Source organism: Castor canadensis, chromosome 2, assembly GCF_047511655.1.
Source record: "Castor canadensis chromosome 2, mCasCan1.hap1v2, whole genome shotgun sequence".
NCBI classification, from domain to species: domain Eukaryota; kingdom Metazoa; phylum Chordata; class Mammalia; order Rodentia; family Castoridae; genus Castor; species Castor canadensis.
Genome location: NC_133387.1, coordinates 92,187,519 through 92,214,083, shown reverse-complemented (window position 1 = coordinate 92,214,083; position 26,565 = coordinate 92,187,519). Strand labels below are relative to the sequence as shown.

Below are 26,565 nucleotides of genomic sequence, written 5' to 3'. Positions count from 1 at the left end.
ATGGCACAAAAATGACGGTGTTCCTGGGAAAGAAAGATCCCTAGGCCAAAAGCTCAGACTACAGGCATCCGAAACAGTGGGCATCTGGAAGGCAGGTTTTCACTGCGTCCACTCCGCCCACTATGCTCCATGTCCTCCTTCACAGTGGAACCTGCCGTGTTCTTCCACAGGGCCTCTTTCCACGTCAAGGAAAAGCAAGGGCAGGAGCACAAGAACACGAAAGCTCCAGAAACAGAATGGGTGTGGCAGAGGGGACAGGGGGCAGCAGAGAGAATGATCACTTTTGAAGCACAATTACTATCAAGAGGCAACAAAAAGCTATTTGCTTAATTAAGCGATTACACAAGTGTATCCATTACACTCATCAGTCAGTCACTACTCTGCCTACACACCAGGATCAACAGCTTCACTTGACACCCAAACCGTCTTTTGGGTTACTAAAAATCTTCCAGCACAACACGGGGCTTATGAATTCCAATTTCAACAACATGTGTTTCACATGCACTGGCAACTTACTGTGTGAATTTAAAATAATTAGTAAGCTAAATTAACAGCCCTGCCTAGTCCTTCTTTTGATGGAATTTGTACTTGGCTTCTACACACAGGACAGACAGGACTGGAAACAGGTTGGCAGAGCTGACCTTCTGGATAATAATTCATAGTTTGTGCGTCTCATTCATCTGTCACGGTTTCTACACCTACCTTTCAGTTGGGGCAGGCTAAGAAATACAAAAAAATAGTAGTAGCAGTAGCGGTAGTATTACCTGATAGAAATAACTGAACATCTGCTGTAATTATTTAACTCAAAAGTATAGTGGTTGACATCTTCTGCCACTCTCCTTTGAAATTCTGTTAGATTTTAGAGAAGTGGAAAGACAGAGCAGGCTATGGTTTGGAAGTGGTTTGTCTGCAAAGGGTTCGTGTGCTGGAAATTTGGCTCCCAATACAATATGGATAAATTAAGAGGTAGGGTTTAGAGAAAAGTCTTTACTGGCCCCGCTCTAGTCATGCTCTAGCTTCCTGTCTTACCACGTCTTCCCTCACTCTCCCAGGCTTTCCACACACCCTTCCCCCAAAGGCTTCCACTATAAGATTCTGAGTGCCCTGCTCTTAAACCTTCAGAATATGAGCTAAATAAACCTCTAATCTTTATAAGTCACCTTGCCTTGGGTATTTTATTATAGTAACAGAAAACAGACAAATACAGGGTATTTGACACTAACAATGAAGTATATCTTCTAAAAAGAAATGTTACAGAGCCTTGGCATGGTAGCATGGGCTTATAATCCCATCACTAGGGAGGCTGGGGCAGGAGGATGGAGTCTGAGGCCAGCCTGGGCTACACAGTGAAAGGAGTGGGGGAGGAAAGGAGGAAAAGAGGGAGAAAATAATGGAGGGAAGAAGAGAAGGAGGGAAGAAAAGAGAGGAGGGAAGGAAGGAAAGAAGGAAGGGACGGAGGGAGGGAGGGAGGGAGGGAGAGCAGGAGGGAGGGAGGGAGGGAAGAAGGGAGGAAGGGTGAGGAAAACACTGTGAAATTTGACAGGGTTGGATCTGAGTGGAGCGGGGAACCCCATGGGAGTAGAACTCGACCCCAGCACAGCCACAGCACCTCTCTCCTTACCCAGCTTCCCCTCCCTGGCACCTAGAAGAAGCTCCCATGGACAGGAAGGGATTCAGTGGGGAAACTGAGGCAGTTCTTTAGGAATAAGTCAAGGGTGAAACAAGGCCCCACCACACGGTCAGAGATGTGTTGGCGTCTCCCATCCATTACAACCAAAGCCAGGCAGTTTGCATCAGAAGTTAGGAAAGAAGAAGGAGGAAGGAAAAGGGGAACCCTCCATACTGATTTGCTTCGCTGATTCCCAAATAATTGACAACTCACTCAAATCCTAAAAGCCTGTTCCTAAGAAAGAATAGAGAGCTGAGTAAGAACCACTTTATTTACCTTTTAAAAATATTTAAAGATATACCATTCTCCAGAACTTTCAAGTGAACATACAGCACTCTAACAGACATTTCTAACATGCGTATTTCAATAGATATAACCTTAACTTATAATAAATAATTAACCAAAGTGTGTCATTTTTCCTTGAAAAATATATCTTACTTTTCTACACAAAGGAAATTTGCATTTACTATACAGATTAGGAAAATAAATACTCAAAAATTATTTTATTGGCATTATTAATGATAACTAACCATGCCTGGTGATGTTAACACTAAAAATAGCTAACACTCACCTAGCAGTTCTTATGAGCCATTATTCTAAATACCTTCATGAAGTAATTCAGTTAACCTGCACAGCCATCTCATTATCTTCATTTGACAAAGGAAACTGAAGCACAGAGAAGTTACAAAACTTGCCCAGGATCACACAGCTCACCAGTGCTGAAGCTGAGATACAACCAATGCAGGTAGACCCTGGAGAACACGCTCTGAATGGTGGACCTCAATTATTATACACACAGAACTACCCTGCGTGGCTTCTTAAAACACAAGACCCCTAGGCCACCTCCAGAGTTTTGTGTTTCTAAAGGCTGGGTGGGGTCTCCAAAATTATATGTTGAGCCAGGCTGCAGATGCTGCTAAAGCTACTGACCCCTAATCACACATGGAGTCCTGATGCTCTGGATCACTGGGAAAACTGTCTGGCACACTAGCTCTACTGGGTCTCTCAATTATCGCCTCGCCCTCCTTAGATGGGGCACAATGGGCCCCTCGGGGTGAACTGTGTCAAATAGAAAAGCTGCTCACTCTTCTCAAAGTTGTGCCGCTCTCACCTCTCACCACTGGCCTTGCTCCTTCCCTGGAACCATCATCTAAGGACACCTCTACCTAAACAGGGGACTTTCCCACCATGCTTGCTTCTGGCAAGTTTTGGTCTTCATTTCAGGACAATTGTGAAGCACTGGGAGTGTGGGGAGTGCACAGCACTGCCTCACAGGGGTGAGCCAGGTGTGCCAGGTGTGGGTGAGGAAGAGGTCCCTGAGCCACCTTACATCTCCCTCACTGGCTGCTTCAGGATCGCAAGGAACATCTCTTCACCACTCTTGGCCTCATTTTCCGCTTCAGTTGGTGCATGAGGAACTGTGACCCTCAGAGTGACAGATTGTTTCTTGGCCCTGAGCAGGAACCATCATTAGAAGTCCGCCAGGAAAAGGGTCTCCACAGACTTGAGACCTGGCCTGGATGTGACCTCCAATCAAAATATATGTCAAACTGGTGGGGCTTTGTTAATGCAATGTTGTTCCAGTTGGAACTCGAATAGAGACATCTGCTCCTTTCCTCTTGTCTCTAAACAATCTGCATATAAAATTTTCATTATACAAAATACATGGTAATGAATCTTACTATTACAGTGTCAGGGGGCTAGAGCTGTGACTCACATGGTAAAGCACCTGCCTAGCAAACATGAGGCTCTGAGATCAAATCCCAGAACTGCCAAACAAAAATTTGGATTTTATAGGGAAAATTTATATTTTTGACATGAATTATTGCAGAAGGTCACTTGCATATAACTTTATTTAAGCCTCTACCCAGACAAATCTTTATAGCTATCCACTTGGAAGAAATTTTAACCCTCAGAATCCCCACTCTCTGATTCAACAAATACTTCTGGAGAGCCTACTCTGAGCCAGGCACCATTGTGATATTTGAGATACAGCAACAAGCAACACGGCAGCAGTTCTCACTTTCTGGGGACTTAATCACCTTGGGGAGGGGGAGGGAACTTTTTTTTTCTCATTTTTCTTTTATTATTCATATGTGCATACAAGGCTTGGTTCATTTCTCCCCCCTGCCCCCACCCCCTCCCTTACCACCCACTCCGCCCCCTCCCTCTCCCCCCGCCTCAATACCCAGCAGAAACTATTTTGCCCTTATTTCTAATTTTGTTGTAGAGAGAGTATAAGCAATAATAGGAAGGAACAAGGGTTTTTGCTCGTTGAGATAAGGATAGCTATACAGGGAGTTGACTCACATTGATTTCCTGTGCGTGGGTGTTACCTTCTAGGTTAATTCTTTTTGATCTAACCTTTTCTCTAGTACCTGTTTTTGGAGGGAACTTTAAAAAAATTAGAAATAAGAAATTAAATACAATATTAGTAAGTTATACAGCAAACTCTAAAACAAGGTGATATGACAGAGAGTGACTGGTGATATCTTTACTTGGGGTGGATTTCAGGGATGAGCTGTCTAAATCAAGTCCTTCATGAAGAGAACCCACAGACAAAGTGCCAGGCACACTGAGGAGGGAATTCGCTGGGCAGTAGGGGTGTTAGTGCAAAACTCCTTCAGGTTAAACAGCATGGCCTGTCTGGAAGGACAGAGGAGGAGCAGTGTCTGTGAAGTGGTGGTAAGGGGGATGGGAGAAGGTGAGCATACTGGAGGACAGGGCAGGAGGCCCAGTGTGTGCAGGAGAGCTGGAAAAATTTGGGGTGCTGCTTGCTTCCCTGCAAGGATGCACCTGAACACCTGAGGCAGATGCCTGGTGCCTACACTGGGGACATTCAAAATGGCATTTACATTCAACTAACAGAAACCCCTGTCCACAATAGGCCAATGATGAAATAACTCCTGATACAGAATGAAATATTACCTGGAATTAAAAATCACCATTGGAGAGAATGTGAAATAGCTTGGGCACATTCCAAAGATAGAATACCGAGAGAGACAGCCAGGATGCAGACACATTTGACTGTCGCGAAGGTGGAAGTATAGGTGTACAAAGTGTTTTTGTCTCCTAGCACATAAACCCCAGAGGTAGAAGAAACGTGTTAGAACTGCACACCACTACAGTCCCAGCATCTTTACTGGCACTTCTAGGAGCTCCAAAAAATCTTCATTAAGTGAATGAATAAACAAACAAATGTATATTCATACATGAATATATATGTGTGTGTGTGTATATATATATATATATCCATAAGATTCATACATTTACATGACTGAAGAGGCAAATCTAGATATAACCTTTGGTTTTTGATAAATTATAATATCCCTCATAATTTTCTTGGAAGCCAGCTTAATTTTTTAAATTTTCTGTAACTATTCTGCATTACTATTTTTACATTTGGGAGACAACAGTCAACATTATTAAAAAATAAGATGGTCTTAGTTCTCATTTTTTCAAAGCAATCAGCACATATGAAGAGTCTAGCAGTTGTGTGTGTGGCTATATCAGATAATAAGTTTTATTTTCTGCTAGTGTGTCCTAAAGATAGCAAACAAGTTTCACTTTGGTTCTCTCAAACAGCTCTAAGTGGTTGCCTCTTAGTGTCCTGGACAGCAAAGAGTCTGGACCCCACCCAGCTCATGGGAACAGCCCTGGTGGTCACAGGAAGTGGAACTGGTGTGTGTGGCAGCCAAGTTTTTAATCATCGCTGTTCTGGAAGGTACAAGTTAAAATCATCCCCAAGAAACTTCCAGCATGATTCTGGGTCCATGATGCTAATTAAAAAGTGACTAAAAAGTCCACAGCTTCAACACTTTCACAGACATTTGTAAATACCCACTTACTCAGCAATCCAGATACACCTTCCTGGAATGTGTGCTACAATCCCTGCAAAATAACTCCAGGCCTTTCTTTCCTTAAACCTCCTGAGATTCAGCTTTGTATTTAATTGAGGAAATCAATGCAAGCAGCCAGGATGCCTTCATCTTCCAGCTGTAACAGCATAGCTGGGCAGCTCTGCTCTCACCCTCTGCTTCCTCCTGACATTGAGTGCCAAGAGCCAACTTCCTGGCAGAGATCAACCTGTCCCCTGGCCTTCTCTGAAAGCATCGCACTCTCCTGTACCACAGGGTTTGCTCTCTGCTGAGCATCAATTCCAGAAGCAAAGCTCTCCAATGGCTCCCACCCTCAAAACAAAAATGAGTAACACCCCTGGCTGCAATTCTCCTCCACTCCTCCAATCCACTGCTTCCAGGATCAGCTCTTATGGAGGAAGGAGAGGTTCTGAGGTTGTCAACTCCACCTCACCTCACACTCTCCCATCTTTGATGAGGCCTACATGAAAGCAGCTCCACAATGCCATCAGTGCTCCAGGTGTCAGGTCCAGGGGCCATGTCTCTTGCTTAACCTCCTTCAGTAGCTCCTTAGTCCTCCAAGCACCTGAGCCTTCCCTCCTCCCCTTCCTCCCTCCTCCCTCCACTGCTTTCTTTGCCTTACTTCCCAGACAACTTCTCTGAACCTGAATGCCCCCAGGCTTCAAGCTGAACCCTCTCCTCTACCTCTTCTCTGGGACTGCCAGTTCACAGCTTCAAGTGCTAGGCGCATGGTGGTGGTCAGCAGGCTGTCCAATGGGTACAGGGATGGGGTCAGCTCAATGACATGTCCTGGGGGGCACATAATAAGCATCTCAGACCCCCCCTCAAGCCTCTATTCCAGGATCAGCACACTGGTTATAAAAACACCAGGAGCACCTGGCATCTTTCCTCAAACAGTAGCACTCAGGAGGTCCTGGGGCCACTCCTTCTTGCCCACCACATACACTGTCACCTGCATCTCCTCCAGCCTGTCCCCTGCTCACCCCACAAACTGATCCCCAGAGCCACCTCCACTGGCTGCTTCTTCGTAAGAGTAATGGCAAGAAATAAAACCTAAGACATTTTACCACTCTTTTTTAGTTTCTCAGGCCAGTTCAGACGAATTGAAAAACCAAAAAATAATAAACTGCTAATGGTCTTATTGTTAAGAGTGTCTCATAACCTGGGTCCACAGAGTGACTGAGATAATAGAATTTTTCTTATCACCAGAGCAACCAACCCGCCAAAATCAATGTGGCAAAGCTTCCAATCAAGATATTCTCTTACAGGCTCCCCAAACACCAGGGAGCAGAGGAAGCTTATGCCTGGAGCCTGCAAGGAGACAGTAGGTGCTTAGTGAGCAGTCTGGGGGTTATCCATCTATACAGACCAAAATGAGGAACAATGGGGAAGAAGTATTCAATTCACACATTCTATGGACTCTTAACATAACTTCTTAGTTTGGAAAACTGAAATGTTTTTAGTAAGGAAATGCTTCTTTACTTCCTGGATACTATAGTGACTTCATAATATTTATTTATGTATTGACTTAATCAAAAGTAATAGCACGTGAGATGGAAATAGATAAATACTGATGGTTGTTACAGAATAAAAAATAAGATTTGCTCAAACTTAACCATTTCTTGTGGCATCCATGGAGAAACACCTTAAGCCTTTGCTCAGCATATTTACATGGAGCTCCTTTGCATGAACATACCCGGCATTTTACAGTAGTGTTCTACAATCTGCTTTTCTACTTAATACTGTTCTTTGGAGATGCTTCTGTGGGCGCACATGCCGTATTCTTATACACGACTACACAGAATTCCAGGGCATAGATGTTAACTGCTACATTTAGTCTCAAATGATAGGCATTTAACAGGGCTCCAATTTTTAATGTCTAAAAATGATGCACACACCTATGCTTGGATATATTTGTGGGGGTTGTCCTGCAATGTTTGTGTGTGTCTATATATATGTTTATGACACACATATATGTACATAGATATGTATGTCATTTTTCTCCTCTGTATTCCGGTTTATAGCTTTTGGTCACCTGTCCTTTGGGACAGTTTCTTAATCCATTCATAAAGGGTCCTGCACATGAAGAAATTAACACTATATCATGCCTATCACCAAATGTTTGGAGTTTTTTCTAATATACTACTTGTGACTGTGTTTCTGGCATTCCTTCCAAATGTAAAGGTTTTGGATATTTGCCTTTATTTTGGGGTAACCTAAATAAACAGCCAGCCACAAAGCTATACCAAGCTACTAAGCCACACTAGAAAGAGGATCTAAAGATAGACAATGCAGCAGAGGACTGCAGCAAAATTCAAGGCTATTCTAGGAAAAATACCACAGATTGTTTGTTTACACCTTCTTGTATTAACACTTAGCTTCCTCAGGAACAATCCAGAAAGGACTGTTCTGTGATAAAGGAAGAAAGAAAAACAATTCAGCACTCAACAAAAGACCACCTTTGGCAGAGTAGAGGCAAACTCAGCAAAGCTACAGGTTGCTAAAATCGTTGTGTGCATGTGTGTATGCTTGCAAGTATAACTGTTCTTATGTCCTTGCAAGGAAAATTCAGCTGCAGTGGATGATGGAACTTTAAAAGCTAGTACCACCCATTTATTGAGTTCTTCATAGTACTCCAATACTTCCTCACAAATTGATATAGTTATTTTTTAATATATTTATTGTGTATGGAAAAAATTAGCATGTGTGATATTTTTCAGGTAAACAAAAAAATCTATTAACAATAAATGAAGTTTACAGGTTCCCAAATATCTTGCTATAGTGTGATTCCCAAGTCTAGACCAAATGGCAACTGTTTTAAATGCAAATTCTTGTGCCTATTGCCAGATATTGTAACCCAGCCTCACCATTCAGAGCCAGGCACCAGCATTTTAAAGTCCCACACTGACCCAGGCGGTTTAGAGGGCACTGCTCTAAGAAATGTAAACCAGTCTCAAGGAGGTGGACTCCCCTCTTCTAGTAGTGCCCTGCATGCTGGCTTCCCCATCATTCCAGCCATGGAGCTGGGAGGATGAGGATCTTCTCAGAAGAGCCAAATTCTACCATCCCTGATAACATCACGCCACGGTATATTGCTCATCTTCATGATACTGATAAACTCAACTTTCCCCACACCTCACCTTCTAAAGAGTAACTCGGAGTGTGGAATTTTGATCATGAACTGATGGCCATAACAAAAAGAACCCATTCCTTTGCCTTAGAGATAACCTAGATTTAAAAAAAAAAAAAACTGAGACTTTCTGATTCTAAGATGAAATAAAAAACAAGGTATATTCTTTCTGCCTTACCAAACAGGCGAGCAATTTTAGCAAGATAAATTGGAACTACAAAAAACAAATGAAACAGTGGTATCTAAGGGTCAAATTAACACTGATGCACGCTAACTCCAGGAAGAAGACCAGTGCAAAGCCAGACAAAAATGGCTCAGCTCATCAGGCAGCTAGAGAAAATCAAGTGCAAGCTATCACTTCCATTTAGCAGTGACCCCAGCAGGGCAATCAGCCTACTGAGCTCATCATTGTGTTTAAGTTCAAAATGTCACAGGGTAAAATGTTTAACAGTTTTTAAGCCTCCTAATGTAATTTTCAACAACAAGAATTTGTGGTAGTTACAGTACCCACAGTTTAATTCTAGCCAGATGCTTTTTCCAATTTTTAAACTTATTTTTAGCCTACCACATGGCTTCAGTGGAAGCTGAAAATGATAGATAGACACAGTTTTCATCACATATGCAGTGTGAAAATAGTAACACTTGGTGTATTTTGTACAGTTTTTTTTTTTTTTAGGAAAGCAAGAAAATGCACTGTGAAGGAGCACAGTTTAAATATGCTAATGTTACTATCCCAGAGTCTCACAAGGAAGTAAGAAAGATCAAGATACCAACCGTCATCTAAAAACACTGTTGGCATCTGGGTTAGCAGCTTTTATTTAGAGACTTTCAAGTGTTTCATTTAAAATCAGCTGCCAGTGAAATAGCCTAAATGGTCAATGTTCTTTAACTGCATTTTTATGAATTGCCATCATAGCTGACTGAGGCTGGGAATATTCTTTCTCTCTCTCTCTCTCTCTCTCTCTCTCTCTCTGATTTTAAAGGAAGTAACAGGTTGTCTTTGGTTTTGCTTGCTTTGTTGTTTGAATTTGCTCAGGTGAGATTAGGACACTATGGCAAGTGGGTAAAACCAATCAGCACAGGTGAGTTATCCCATCTGTAATGTGAGGACAGGTGAGATGACCACCAGACTCAATTTCACAGCTTCACAATCAATTTACTTGCTCTTGACATAGAACAGGGTCCCTCCTCCTCTGTAATGGAAAACAGGAGTCTGGGCATTATGCTAATCCAGAATCTGCATGTAAGGACATTCCAGGGACCTTTTATTTTGCACAAAGTCACTTGGTACTCCATAATCACATATTGCAGAACTGGAGGGCAAAGAATTTAGTAAGTACTGAAAAACTAAGATCAACTTACTGGGGATGTGGTTAATCGAAGGATTGTGCCATTTTTTATTTCGTTGCGATTCTGGAAAAGAAAAAACAATGTCTTGATAAATATTCAATTAGAAGCTTGATAAAGAAAAGAATGAAGGCAAATATAATTTAGTATCAACTCTACATAATAAGTGCTCCTATGTTTCCGTTTATTCTTGCTTGAGTAAGAATCTTAACCTGGGTTCCAGATGTGTTAACTTTATATCAAGTTGGCTGGCACATTCAGCAAAGAGGAAGTGAATATAAATCCAAAGAGTAGGAATATGGAGCCCAAAAGTAGCAAACAAAAATAGTAATTGTAAAAGTTTATTTAGGGGATATGACCTAGCAATTTTACTCCTATGTCTATACAAGAAAGAACTAAAAACACATGTCTACACAAAAACTTGTACTGTAATGTTCACAAATACATTACTCATTAATAGTCAACAAGTGGAAACAACCCACCTGCCCATCAACTGGTGGTGAATAAACAAAATGTGGTACATCCATTCAACTGGAAATTCTTTGGTCATACAAAGGAATGAAGTATTGATACATGCTATAACATAGAGGAACCTTGAAAGTGTTACTCTAAGTAAAAAAAAGAGCCAGACACAAATGAACACGTGTTGTATGAGCCCATTTATAGGAAATGTCTAGAATAAGTGAATGCATAGAAACAGGAAGCAGATTAGTGGTCAACAGGTGCTGGGGGAGGGGGAATGAAGGTCAGTGCTAATGAATACAGAATTTCTTTCTGATGAAAATGTTCTAAAATTACATGGTGACAGCTATGCACCTTCATAAATGCATGAAAACATCAAATTGAGCACATTTAAAACGGATTTTGGGGGGCCTGTTTTATTATCTCAATAAAACTGTTATTTTCAAAGGTTATTAAGAAGTTAACATTTGCTGGTTCCTTCTGCAAGTCGCCTTGAAGTTAAGAACAAACAACATTAATGAGTAGATCCCAAATCAGTCTGTCTCCACTTGACAACCATATTCAAGGGGAACCTTTAAAGCTACCACCTGATAATAAAAGAAAAATGAAAAAAAATAATAAAGCTACCACCTGGCATCTTTAGTACTGAAGACCAAATTTCACTGGCCGGGTCATTGTCTTCCTAAATACCATGTGCCTGCATCCTTTGTGACAAGCCTCAAGCTGGATTTTGCTCTGGATGCAGTGGAAAATGTCTCCCTGATATGTCAAAGACACATAGATCTCTTGCTCCCTTGGCCAGTTCTCAGTACTTATTGGACAATGAATTTTCTAAACATAACTACCTTAGAAGGGACAGACTTCAAACCAGTATTCCGTCCCAAAGAAAACAACATCCAAAAGTTTCACACCAAGTGCAAGCAGGCCCCAAACCCAACACTGCCAGACCAGAACCCAACTTGGGCATTTTACCCCAATCTAGAGCATCCCAGAAACATAAGGCCACCCCTGGGGAGAGCCAGCAACTCATTACCAGAAGTGTGCAAGCTTGGCTGAATGGCCCCTTGGCAAGAAGGCTCAGGATGGCAAAATGAATTCAAGTCACTTTCAAAATCTCTTTTCAGCTCTAAAATTCTATGATTCTATGAGAACTGAAAAGAAAGACAAGCAAATACTATTTGGAGTATTAAGGAAGCTGGGTATACAGCTTCCTTACTTCCCTGCTCAGCTTCTAAACAAATTGAGATCAGTGTCAGAAGATGAAGAGTTTAAATATCCTCTTTAGTAATTACGGAGAAAAGGGTGCACAGAGGGAACTCCCAGATCAGGCTACCTGTTCAGGGAAGATTTAAGGTAGGTTCCTTCAGAAAGGGAGAGAGGAAAAGGGTATTCTTTCTAAATTTTCCAAGCATGTAGCAAAATAGGTCGGATATGGTTAAAAGTAATCTCTCACTAAATCTGGAGTGGGGACCTTGTTTTCCTAATAACAGAAATAAGCTTCTGAAAGGACCCAGATTGAGGATTTTTATTTTTTTGTTTTTTGGAGGCAGGGTCTCACTATGTAGCCAAGGCTGGCCTTGACCTTACAATCCTCCTGTCTCAGCCTCCAGAGTGCCAGGATTACTGACAGCACTTGGCTTGGACTAAGAATTTTTGTATTTAATTCTTATTTAACTTTATCCTTTAAGTATAGTTACTATTAATTTTAATAATTCTATTTTAAAGATCCAAAACCAAAACTGCTGAGAAGATTAAGTTATCATTTTCCCAATATCATGGCCAAAGCTGGGAGGATTCTTTTCTTGCAGTGCTGGCAATTGAACTTATGGCCTCCTAGACATTAAGAAGAGCTCTACCACTGGGATTATACCCCAACCTCAAGGCTGGGAGGACTCTGACCTAAGTGATCTGCTACCAGAAGCTGCACTCTGTCTGCTGGAGAAGGAAGATGACTCAGGTCACATCTGTTTCCTGACAGGGGCTGTTCAACCATTGGTTGACAGCTATGAAAGCTGCTGGTGAAAGCTCCGTGAATTCCTTTGCTTCCCTATCAAACCCAGGGCTACACCAGGTATTGGGAGGAGCAGGACTAGAAGGGAACTAAGCAGCTGGCCTCCAGCCTCCCACACAGACCTGCTAGGTTCATGTCTCACTCCTGGGACCCAAGCAAGATTGCTTTGAAGAGTCTGAGGTTTGCTTGTTTGTTTAACTCTAAAGCAGTATTCAAACCATCTAAAGGCACAACCGGACTCAGTGCCAGCTACTTATACAGCCTGACATGTTTCTTCTTCTCCAAACTGGGGAGAACAATTCGCTGCCTAGAGAATGTCATAAGAACAAGAGGTGGATTGTGCACCTGGCATGGCCTGGGATTGGCTCTAAAATGCAAATGGTTTCTGCTGTTCCTGAAGCCGCACACAGCCCTCTGCCCAGGGCATCTCCTTCAACAGTTAACTAGCCTTCTCTGCTCCTTCCCCACACTTTGTACTCAGTGTTTTGCATTTTGAAAGAAAAAAGAAGATAAGTAGGAGAGCTTTTATTGTTCATGACATAAAAACATTCAAATCCTGAGATAAAGTAGAGAAAACTTGGAAATAAAGGCCATGGTACAGCACTGCTTCCCAGACTGTGTTGTCTCAGGAAAATCAATGGCATCACATGGCTTTTATCTGCACTGATGATCCCTGTCATTCTGGAAGGCAGGCCTACCTTAGAACACAAACTTCATTACGAGAAAGAAATGGCTTGAGTTGCTCTGATTTCATAAATATCACCCAGGAAGTACAGCAATGAGGCAGCTGGGATCGGAAGCACGTGTCACTTCCTAGGTAGGAAGCCTGGTGCAAGTAGCATGACTGTCCTCCAGCCCAGCTTCCTCAAGCAGAAAGTGGGGACTGTGCCTGCTTCCCGCGGTCATTATGAGGACTTACTGCGATCATCCTTCCCGTATGTTTAGAACAGTGCCTGACGCTCTGCAATTGTTTAGGGGGTAAAAAAGTTAACTGTTTATTATTAAGCACAAAAATAACATTCAAAAAGCACTTTGCTTTACCCTTATGTGTACTTAGCTTATCCCTAAATATAATCTGATGAATAAAAATAATAGTGTGATCTATATTACTTTAAGGACAATAGCACATATCCAGTAAATAATAAATACACAACTTCCTATAAGCAGACCAGCATGGCTAGGGAGGAATTCTGCCTTCAAGCTGCTTCATATAACAGGCTGAGCGCCTCTCACTCCTACTTGGCCGTTTACATCTGTTTGACAGATGCATTCCTTGGTACAGTCCTCCAAACACTCAATAAGCACTGTATGTGCTGTGCACATGTGCTTCTGTATGTGTGGTTTTACTTATTTACCTTGTTTGTTGACCATCTCTTTCACATCTGGAATGTCGCCTCTGTGAGAGTGGGTAGTAGATCACTACTATATTGTTTCTGTTGAGGACTGTGAACTTCTATGGCTAGCACATAGTCAGCACTCAGCAAACATTATTGAATAAATGGCTAAGTCTACCACACGCCAGGCCATGGAGGAAGCACTAAAAACATACAAAATTAAATAGGACTAACTTCTGTCCTCTGGAAATCCAATAAAGTGAGAGAAACAGTTACGTCCATGTCATGAAAGAATCAAGGGCAAAATAAAATAGGGTATGATTAGCAACATATCAGTCCAGATCGGTGATGGAGAAATGAAAGGTAAGAGAATGTGAATCAAATGCTTTTAGTGCAGGTCCCATTGAAGAAGGCCCTCCCAGCACAATCAGGTCTTCCCAGATGACTGGAGGAAACAGTGCAGTTTAAAGCTCTGAGGTATAACAGGATCAGAGGGAAGTCCTGTGTAGTCCTGGGGATGAGCAAAGAATGGGAATATATAACACTCACCAGGAAAGTGACGTTTAACCATTAAAAAAGAAAAAAAAAGAGGGTGGAACTGAAGCAAATGGGGTGGAATGTCAGCTGTGATTTGCTATTAGTGAATTAGTCCTCTGGAGGAGCCACTTTGGCAATATGGCACCATATTGATGGGATAGCCATCCATCCCATATCATATTGATGGGATAGCCACCCATCACAAGTCTCATGCTTTGGGAACAAGACTGGTATGCCCTTACTCATCCCAAAGGAGAACAGAGCATCTGGGCTGAGAGCAGCCAATGTGCATCCCACCCCACACTCAGCTGGACACTGAGACCCAAACTTCACCATCTACAATAGCAGCATTTCATGCTCTTCCTCTGACATCATTCACTTTATTCTTTCTGGAGTCTCCTGCGTAGACCAATGGCATGAGTGTTCATTGCAGAAGAAACTCTAAAATGGGCAACATCAACTGTTTCAACCCAAGAATTTTTGAATTCCTCAACTCAAAATTCTCTACTATTTTTATAAATCTGAACTGGAGTATCACAAGTACATGCTTGACGGTCCCACTAAGTCAAACTTCTCATTGTCAATGGATTCTGACCTTTTGTGACGGTCTTCTTTTCTTTTTCTTGGCTGGTCTGTTTAATGTGTTAACTAAGATAAGGTTCAAAGTTATTCAATCAAATACTACTCTAAGATGTTGCTATGAAAGTGTTTTGCAGATGAGATTAAAGTCTATAATTAATAGGACTTAAGGAAAGGAGGTTATCCTGGATAACTGGATGGGTCAGATTCAGTAAGTCAAAAAGACCTTAATAACAGAGTTGATGAATCTACCTGTAGTTAGAATATTCACTGGGTGCCCCCAGGGTTCCAGACTGCCCTGTGGATTTCAGATTTACCTAGCCAACCCCCAACCTTGCCAACCCCTCACAATAAATTTGTAACTATATAGCTGCCATCAGTCCCACACCTATAGATAACTCCCAACTGATACACACCTGTCCTTAAGGCACTGCCAAACCTTTGTGGATGGTGTTCCCCATTCACGCAGAGAGTAACAAACTCCCAGCTTTGTGTCATCAACAAGCTGTGTTGCTGACACTGAGCAAGGCAGAAGGTCACAGGGCCAATCTATGCAACTAAAGCAGGGTCACCTTTCTCAGGCTGGATAAGGAGCATCATTAAATGGCATAAAAGCATGTGCAGGGGATTCTATAAAAATGAAGGATGTGTCTATCAGCTCACAGTACCAAGAAACTGGCCCATGTCCCACTCTGGGAAATAAGTAATTAATTTTCCATTTCTCCTATCGTCCTCAAGCCCTTGGTTGCAGAATCACCATGGGTATGGGTCAAAATGCAGATTTCTTTTGAGAACTGTCTGATTAGTTCATTTGCCCATTTCTTCAGTAGGTTGTTGATTCTTTGAGAGGTTAACTTTTTGAGCTCCCTGTATACTCTGGTTATTAATTCCTTGTCAGATGTTTAGCTGGCAAAGATTTTCTTCCATTTTGTAGGCTGTCTCTTCAGTCTTGTGACTGAAGATGTAGAAGCTTTTTCGTTTCATACAGTTCCATTTGTCAGTATTTTCTCTTATTGCTAAGCTATTAGATTTCTATTCACAAAGTTATTACCTACACCTACATGGTCCAGTGTTGTTTCAGGGCTTATGCTAAGATTTTTAATCCACCTTGAACTGATGCTAGTACACAGTGAGAGACTGGGATCTAGTTTCAGTCTTCTGCAGGTGGAAATTCAGTTTTCCCAGCAACACTTGTTGAAGAGGTTATCTTTTCTCCAATGCATACTTTGGATACCTTTGTCAAAAGTCAGAAGGCTGTAGTTGCATGAGTTTGTGTCTGTGTCTTCTATTCTATTCCATTAGTCTTTATTTCTTTTTTTGTGCCAGTACCATGCTGTTTTTATTACCATCGCTCTGTTTGAAGTCAGGTATTGTGATACCTCCAGTGTTGCTCTTTTGGGTTAGGATTGCTTTAGCTATTCAAGGTCTTTTGTGCTTCCATGTGAACTTTAAGATGGACTTTTCTATCTCAGTGAAGAATGTCATTGGAATTTTGATAGGAGTTATCGAACATATAGAATGCTTTCAGCAGTATAGTCATTTTCACAATATTGATTCCGCCTATCCATGAGCATGGGATGTCCTTCCATCTTCTGATGTCTTCATTGATTTTTTTCTTTGGTGACTTGTAATTTTCATTGCATAGGTTGGTCACCTCCTTTGTTAAATTTATTCCTAGCTATTTTAATTTTTTGAAGCTATTATGAATGGTATTGTTTTCCTAAACACATGAAGAAATGCTCAACATACTTGGCTATAAAAGAATGCAAATCAAAATGACAGTGAGATTCCACCTCACCCCTGTCAGAATGGCTATCATCAATAACACAAACAACAACAAATGCTGGCGAGCATGTGGGGGAAAAGGAACACATCTTCACGGTTGGTGAGAAGATAAATTAGTGCAACCATTATAGTAAGCAGTATGGAGGTCCCTCAATAAACTGAGAAATAGAACTCCCATATGATCCAGCGATACCACTCCTGGCATATATCTGAAGGAATGTGCTCCAGGACATGATAGAGTCCCTTGCACACCCATGTTTACTGCAAAACTATTCACAATAGCCAAGCTTTGGAAGCAGCTCAGATGCTCCACGACTGATGAATAGATTAAGAAAATGTGGTATATATACACAATGGAGTTTTATTCAGCCATAAAGAAGAATGAAATTATAAATGGATAGAAGGTATATGGATAGAAGGGGAGAACTCCATGTTAAGCAAAGTACACAAGGTTCAAAAAGTCGAAAGTTGCATGTTTTCCCTCAAATGTGGAAGCTAGACCTGTAAGTTAAATGTATATATAGATACATATATGATCATATATATCTACAGATATACATATACATACATATATATAAGTATACATAGTGAGAGAGAGAGAATTGCATTAGTGGGTCTATCTCAGGGGACTGTTAAAGGAGGGAGAGGGAAAGAAAATGTTAGAGAATGAAAAATATTAACACAATCCATTATATATGAATATAATACAATGTACTGTATGGTAAGCTGTTGAATATTAGAGGAACATGGTGATAGAGAATGAATAAGTAATGGGGGGAAAGGGCTAATTTGATTAAAGCATGACATACACAGGCCTGAAATACCAAGGTGAAACCCCCTTGTAACTATCAATATACACTTTTAAAGCAAATGAAGGGCAAGAGGGAAAAATAGGTCTTTTTAAGGAGTGGGTACCAGTGGGCATAAGGAAAGGGTGAATATAGTGGATATATTTTGTATTCATACATGAAAATAGAAGAATGAAACCTGTTGAAATTATTCTAAGAAGGGGGGAAGGGGAAGAGGGAAAATAATAGAGGGGGTAAATCAAACTCAGATATATTGTAAACACATATGTATATATCACAGTATATCCCTCTATACAACTATTATATGCTAATAAATTTTCAAAATTTTTTCAAAGATGTCCAATAAAAATGGCCATTAAACAAAAATTGCAGATTTCCAAGGCCCTCACTCTACAACCCTGAATCATGAGCCTGGGATGCTGCATTGTCTATATGGAGCTGAGTAATTCTGATGCATGGTGAAGTTAAGAATCATCACAGTCTAATCCAAACTAAGCACAGGAAAGGACACACTCAAGACTGAAAAGACAACCTATGAAATCAGAGATAATATTTTCAAAGTATACATCTGACAAGGGGCTAATTACTATCCAGAATATATAAGGAACTCAAAAAATTCAATAGCAAAAAACCAAAAACAACCGAATAACCCAATTGAAAAACTGGCAATGGACACTTCTCAAAGAAGGCAAACAAAGGCCACAGGTACGTGAAAAAACGCTAAGCATCACTAGTCATCAGTGGGTTGATGGTGACAATCGCCATCATCTCTCACATTATTATCAAGAGTCAAAAGCTGGCAAGGGGCACTATTCACAATAGCCAAGTTATGGAAACAACCAAGATGCCCCACCACTGATGAATGGATTAAGAAAATGTGGTATCTATACACAATGGAATTTTATGCAGCCATGAAGAAGAACGAAATGTTATCATTTGCTCGTAAATGGATGGAACTGGAGAACATCATTCTGAGTGAGGTTAGCCTGGCCCAAAAGACCAAAAATCGTATGTTCTCCCTCATATGTGGACATTAGATCAAGGGCAAACACAACAATGGGATTGGACTTTGAGCACATGATAAAAGCGAGAGCACACAAGGGAGGGGTGAGGATAGGTAAGACACCTAAAAAACTAGCTAGCATTTGTTGCCCTTAATGCAGAGAAACTAAAGCAGATACCTTAAAAGCAACTGAGGCCAATAGGAAAAGGGAACCAGGAACTAGAGAAAAGGTGAGATCAAAAAGAATTAACCTAGAAGGTAACACACACGCACAGGAAATCAATGTGAGTCAACGCCCTGTATAGCTATCCTTATCTCAACCAGCAAAAACCCTTGTTCCTTCCTATTATGGCTTATACTCTCTCTGCAACAAAATTAGAAATAAGGGCAAAATAGTTTCTGCTGGGTATTGAGGGGGTGCGGGGGAGAGGGAGGGGGTGGAGTGGGTGGTAAGGGAGGGGGTGGGGGCAGGGGGGAGAAATGACCCAAGCCTTGTATGCACATATGAATATAAAAGAAAAAAAAAAAAGCTGGCAAGGATGTGCAGAAAGGAGAACTGTCTCACACTGTTGGTGGGGATGTAAATTAGTCACTCAGGAAAACAGTATGGAAGATCTTCAAAAAATTAAAAATGCAACTACTTGGCCATACGCCCTTAATGCCCAGGAGGTGGAGACTAAGATCTCAATTGCCCAGGCAAAAAAGTTAGAGTCCATCTCAACAAATGATTAGGACACGGTGGTACAAGCCTACAATCCTAGCTACTGCTATGTGGAAGGCACAGATAGGAAGATCACAGTTCAAGGCCAGCCCCAGGCAAAAAGACCCTATCTGAAAAATAACTAAAATGTAAAAGGGGCTGGAAGTGTGGCTCAAATGGAAGAGCATCTACCTAGCAAGTACAGGGCCCTAGTTCAAATGCCAGTACTGCAAAAAAACCCAAAAAAGTACAAGTATCATATGACATGACCTGCAATCACACTCCTGGGTATATACCCAAAGGAAATGAAATCAGTATGTGGAAGACACATCTGTACTTGCATTTTTCTTTTAGCACCATTCACGATAGCCAAGAAATGGAAATGACCTAAATATCCATCAACAGATGAATGGATAAAGAAAATGTGGAAATCTACACAATGGAATAGTATTCATCTATTAAAAAAAGAAGGAAGTCTGACATTTGGGACATGTGGTTAGAACTGGAGATCATTATGTTAAGTGAAATAAACCAGGCATGGAAATACTAGCACCATATGCTATCACTCATATGTGGAATATAAAGCAGGTGCTCTCACAGAAATGAGAGTAGAATGGTAGTTCTGGAGGCCGGGAAGAATGTGGGGGGAGAAGTGAGATTGATTCATGGGTATTAAGTTACAGTTGGATGGGAACTAAAAGTCCTGGTGGACTAATGCACAGTAGGGAACTACAAAAAACCATCATAAACTGCATATTTCACAAAGACAGAAGAAAGGATGTGAATGTTTTCACCATAAAAATGATAATGTATCTATGTACCAAAACATCACATGGCACCCCCAAAACATGTATAATTTTGATGTTTTATGTGTCAGTTAAAATGATAAACTTAATTAAATCTTAGAAAAAAATACACCGTCATATTACTACCCACCACACGTAGAATATTCTAAATTTCAAGGTAATGAAGTCTGCAGTAAATAAAACTAATGCCAGCTCCTCAAAAATGAAGAGGAGAAAAAAGCAGAAAGAATATTTCTGCAGGGAAATGTCCTGCCTAAACTCAGTGAACCAGAGGAATGACAAGTGGCCCAGTGATAGGCCCAGGGATAGTGTGAGTCATATTTACTCACATCGACCATTCCAGACAGTACTCGGCCCTGACATTCCTAGGTGTCTCCATGGGATGTCTGTGCATTTCTTTACAGAGCTAGCTCAGCCCTCAACCTCTATGCGGACTGGATAATAAGATGCTGCATAAAAATGTCATCGATGTCCTACTTTTTCTCTCTAAAATTTGCTTTTCTCAAAACGTTAATCTTCTACTTAGACAAATTAAGAATTGTTTCCTGGTCACAAATTCAAATTATGCTCCCCTTCTTGTTAGTTAGCAAAGACAACAGAAGATCCGAAGTGGAGGTGATGCTGATGGTCTCCAGGGTCCCATCCTGTAGAGAACAGGTAGCTAGCTCCAGGGTCCCTCTTCCTGGCTGTGTCTCTGCTGCTCCTCTCTCCCATCTGTTTGCTGGTTTCTCTTTAGCTGTGAGGAGCCCCTGACTTTTGATGCATCGCTACAAAACAACACTGCTCTTCAGAAGTACTACTTGATCATCACAGGGGCTGGCTTTGCATGCTAACCTGATCCCGTTAGTTTCCATGTCCATTTGTTTGATCTTCACATCTTCCAGTTAATGAAGCAACTGAGGGCAATATATGCTACACTGGTTGCTAGGCTACAGAGCAATACCTCTAGACAGAGGACTGCAGATCTGACATTCAAGAAGGAATGTTAAAAATACCCTAAAATAAAATCTGAACCCCCAAAGAGCCAAGAGAAATAAAAGACAGAAAGGTGAGGGTTAAGAAAGATTCTTTTTGTACATGTACATTTCCCATACCTAATACTGTGGCTTTTCCCAAGGCCACTAGTCACCTGGGGAAATGTCCCTACCCCCCCCCCATTAGAACTGTAGCATTTCATCTCTACCCAGTAATGGAAGGAGCTGTGGTTTTTCCTACTCTTTTTTCATGTTCCTGACTGGATTCTAGTCACAGATGCCAATTTTCTTTAATCATTTTACTTTGCATAGCCCTCAGACACCTTATAGCTAACTCTCAAAACTGAAGGGGGCGGGTAACAAGACAAGACAGGTATTAAGAGCTTTCTACTAACTACCTATTTGAGATCTGTAGACACAAAATGTGAAGGTGGAGGGCCTGCTCCACAATGAATGCTTTGCTCTCTTCCTATCTTTAATAAGATTTGGTTCAGGAGTGGACAGAAGAAGGTGGGCAGCCCCCAGGAGTCTACCAGAATCTGGCAGGGCTGAGCAGAATGTCAGAAGACTGCCTGTCCCCTTTAGTGTTTCAATCAAGCATCCACAGTAGACAGAGATAAAGTACAATATGTTTTTCTGGAGATAAACAAGCTTGTCTTAAAGGAACATGCACTATTCAGAGTCCACCATTGCTAAGAAAGAAGCACCCTGCTAAAGGCCTGCTTCCTTTGTCAATTTCACGTCATAAGAGTCAGCAAACACCTACATGTGCCTGGTGCCTAGACCCAGGATCTAAAGGTCAAGGTAGAACTTCACTCATGTCCTTGTTCTTCCAACACCCTGAGATAAAATGTTACTGACTTCAATTTGTTAAAAAGTGATGGGAAGTAATTACTTTTGTGTGATTCTTGGAGTTGGCGCTGAAGTAAGTGTAGGAACTCTTCTGGAGCACAGAAGCTGAGGGAAGCTATTGTTGCATTCCAGGAAAGGCGCAGTGTGAGTGTCGAGGGAAGAGGTCAAATATGAATTGACTCTCAGGATAGGTGCTGTGCTGCTGAGCAATGACGGGGTAAGGATGCTGGACCAACAGAGCTCTGGGAAGCACAATGGACTAGAAGGAAGGAAGCCACAGGTTGGGCCTGGGCCAACTGCCTTCCCACGCGACCTTAGCAAAGTCAATTAGCTTCAGTTTCTTTATCAACGGAATGGAGGCAAGGGATCCAGGGCCAAAGGTCAATTCTTTTATCTTCTATTTTATTTTCAGTACAACAAAGAGGAAATATTTAAGGCTCTTGAGTAAGATTAGTGATATGATGAAGGGGTTTTAAGGAAATGAGTCTGCTGGATAGTGAAGTAGAGTGGGAGGGGAAAAAGTTCAAGACTGAGCAGGGGATGGAAGAGGAGTAACTGTTCCAACCTTGGAAGTGCAGGCTCTGAGCACCATTCAGAATTAAAGTAAGCAACCCAAGACATAAAACCAAGATCCAAGGACCAAGTTCTATGACAAAGATATACCCTTTCCTTCCAAGGACAGTCAAAGGGGGCACAGTTTTTGTGGGTGATTTTGTCATGTGTGACAAAGGTCTTAAAAATGTCCAAGTTCAAATTACATTCAGGTTTTTATCCTACGGAAATATCAGAGTTGCAGACAATGTTTTATAAGAGATACCCACTGCAGTATTGTTTATATCAGAGGAAGAAACTAAAAGCCAAGCCAAGAACTTCAGTTATTGGCTTGTTTTCTCTCAACTCAAAACCCATCCATGCACATCTTCCCCTTTTCCAGTGGGGTTGAAGGGGAGATGAAGCTGAACTAGGAGACGGCACTGGAATAATTTTCTCTGGGGACAGGCAGAAGGCTCCCTTGTGGACCCACCACCGTAGATACACCATTATTATTACTCTGTGTGGAAGCCCTCAGGTCTCCTACACCCCACAGGCCCTCTTCCCCTTATCAGGAACCACATATAAACAAGCAGCCCTTCCTTCTCAACCCTGCAGCACAGGCCAGCTGGCCAAGTCTCTTTCACACCTCAGGTAGAGTGGGACACCCCAATGGTAGCCATATCCAGTTCACAGAGCCCCATAGGGAGAGGCAGTGTCCGCTCCTGATTTTTAGAATCTATATCACCCACTCTTCCTCAAACTGGAGGCCACAACTCGTTGCCAATTCTCTAAGTTGAATTTCCCTACTTAAATAATGACTGGACCCTGAGTAATATACCAAGTCTTCCAAATGGTGTCTAGTACAAAGAAAAACTTAAAGAAATTATATATATATAGAAAAGCAGGGCAAGGAGACATAATACAGCTGTTAAAGTATTACTATTAAAGAATGCTTAGTAGCATGAGAACATAGGATATTGTATCGTGAAGTGATTGAAAGTAGGCTGTAAAACTATGATGAAGCATAAGGCAAAATACAGAGCATATTCTGTGTGCACATGTAGTGCAAAAACACCAGCACCCAAGTGGATAATCCCACATATAATGCTCATGATTTGCCTTCTCCTGCCACCACAAACTTGAACCTACCCGCCAATCAAAGGTCAGCTGCAAGTATTTGATGTTGGATTGCAATGGGCAAACTAGAACCTATAGTCTCAGAAAGCCCACAAAGTTCTGGAAATAAGAGCTGCACTTACAGGAAAAAAACCTTTAGTAGAAGTAGTAATACTGATGTTTGAACTCAGGTCCTCAAGCTTGCTAGGCAAGTGCTCTGCCACTTGAGCCATGCCCCCAGCCCATAAAAGATCATTTTTAAAGGGCCATTCCAGCAACAATGGCAGAGATCAGCAAGGACACTATTACAGCTGGGAAAATATCAACTCCATGCCTGTTCTAGGCAACATTAATACAAATAATACAGCAATCCATTCTCTGCCTATGGACAAAGCATGCAACATAAACTTTTACAGCTAAACACTATGGAACAAAGTGGATGGACACACTAAGGAAAGAAGAGTGGCCAAGCAAGAGTCAGTGTGGTGTCATGTGGCATCCACAACATAAAACAACCTGCTTTGGTGTAAGCCACCAGACACTGGTATCAGACAGGCCTGATTCAAACCCTAAGGTTTGATTAACACTAACAGCTTTGTCACCTGGGCATTTGGCACTTCCGATGCACAGCAGATACTCAGCAAATCTATGATAACCAAATATAATTGTCCCTTGGTGTCTGTAGAGGACTGGCTCCAGAATATCCCTCAGATAACAAAATCCAAGGATGCTCAAGTTCATTATATAAAAATGGTGTAGTGTTTTAATATAACCTGTGCACACTGTCTCAGATCCTCTAAATCATTTCTAGTTTACTTATAATCCCTGACACAATGTTGATACTCTGTAAATGCTTATTAAACTGTATTGCATGAAGAATAATGACAAGAAAAAAGTCTGTACGTGTTCAGACAGACTCATTTTTAAAAAATACTCTCCATCAGAGGTTGGTTGAATCTGCAGATCGAATGCAGAATCTACAGATCCAGAGGGACAACGGTACATGCATGTGTTCCTGGGCTTTCCCTTCCTTCATGCTACATCATGATAGTCGTATCTTTACCGCATAGTGTCACTGTGGGGATTAAATTACACAATGCAAACAAAGTCTCTGCTTGCATTCATTTAACATATATCGACTCAATTCTCATTCATAAACAAGGGGAAGCTTTGGTGTCAGACAACGAAAGAAACAGAAAACCTGCCAAAGAAGGAGGAAAAGGTCCCAGGTCCACCCACAGCACGCCTCTACCTAAGACAATAGGTGGCAGGAATTCTCTCTCTGCTCATTTTCTTTCCTGGTCTTGGATGTTTAGGGAGTCTGGTGAAACGTATGGATCTCTTCTCCAAATAATGTTTTGAAGTGCATAAAATAAAATGTAAAAGTTTGCAAAGGAGACAGTTATTCAAGTATTTTTTGTTCTCTTATAGTAATATATATGCTGCTTTATCAATGAAGGGACAAGTAAACATTTTCTGAAAAGGGCCAGGCAGTATTTTCAGCATTGAGGACAACAGTGACACAGATAAATGGGAGTGATGGTAGATCAGAGAACTTTATGTATAAAAAACAGCTTGGATTTGGTCCACAGGCTGTAGTTATTAACCCCTACATCAATGTATTAAATAACAAGATTATAAGGTCTAATAACTACAATAATTTCTGATCAAATATAATGATGATAAATGACATTTTAAGGTAACTATAATAACAGGAGCAAATATCTCTGATATCTACTGGCAACGAAGGCACAGATCCTACTTATATTATCATGGCTTATTGCCAAAGTAATGCAAAACTGACATTCCCATACAGTTGCAACTTTCTTCCTATACAAGTTCATAGACAACAGGTTAAAACACAGGCTTTTCAATGTACTTACTATAAAAAACAAATTCCTACCATGGTTTTGAAGACTCAACCTGATGTGACCCTAGCCAACATCTACAATCATATCTGATACCTCCTCCTACCCTTGGCTCACTGTCCTACTCCCCTTTGTTTGCTCATACGCTGAGCTCTTTCATGCTTCAGGACTTCTGTACTGGCTGTTCTCTTCCCTGTGTGATGTTAGGATCTGGCTCCTTGTTATTCTCTTTAGAGAGACAGTCCCTCATGCCTTATAGCAATCTTGGCCAGGATGGACAGCCAAAGCCTTACAGAGAGATGCAGATTGCCCCAGAGATAGCACAAACAGTATGTGGACCCCGAATCCAGATACTGGCTTTAGATAGCACAAATCCTGACAGTACAGCTCCTGTCTGTCTCTTGAGAGTCACATGGTTGAAGGACAAAGGGCCTTATGTCCTCAATCCTGGAAGCCAGGTCCATGCACCTGAAGCATCAAAGAGGATACAAACAAACAGCTGAATGAACTCAAGGAGGATACAAATAAACCAAATTGAAGCTCTGAAAACAAAAAATTCCTTAAGTCAAATTAAAAAATTCACTTGAAAGCCTCTCCAGTAAACTGAATCATGTGGAAGACAGAGTACTAGGGCTCGAAGATAAAATAGATATAATAGAAAAATCAAATGAATAAATAGAAAAAGAATGAAGAGATACAAATGGAATATGCAAAAACTGTGACTTCATAGAAAGATCAAACCTATGAATCATGGGCATTGAAGAAGGAGAAGAGGTACAGAATAACAGAACAGGAAACATATTCAACGAAATATTAACAAAAAAATACCTGATTGATTAAAAACTTGAACCCAGACATATTTCTGGCCCACTTTTGCATCTACATGACCAAGCTTTCAAAATAAACCAAAATAGCCTTCATGGCTTTATTATGCTTCTCCCATTTAAAAGAGCTTATACATTTTCTAAAAACCCCCTATTGATTGGACTTTGAGCACATGATAAAAGCAAGAGCACACAAGGGAGGGGTGAGGATAGGTAAGACACCTAAAAAACTAGCTAGCATTTGTTGCCCTTAACGCAGAGAAATTAAAGCAGATACCTTAAAAGCAACTGTGGCCAATAGGAAAAGGAGACCAGGAACTAGAGAAAAGGTGAGATCAAAAAGAACT

At 41.2% G+C, this 26,565-nt stretch overlaps 1 protein-coding gene across 8 annotated transcripts in view; it reads right to left on the bottom strand.

Annotated features, from left to right (window-relative positions):
• The window catches only part of Elmo1 (engulfment and cell motility 1), a 532,930-nt gene that overhangs the window by 368,576 nt on the left and 137,789 nt on the right, over positions 1-26,565 (bottom strand). For all 8 annotated transcript variants that reach the window (XM_074065278.1, XM_020158561.2, XM_074065279.1 and 5 more), the window contains one exon: positions 10,040-10,090. In XM_074065278.1, the coding sequence (XP_073921379.1) occupies positions 10,040-10,090 (51 nt within the window). The remainder of the gene's footprint in view (positions 1-10,039; positions 10,091-26,565) is intronic.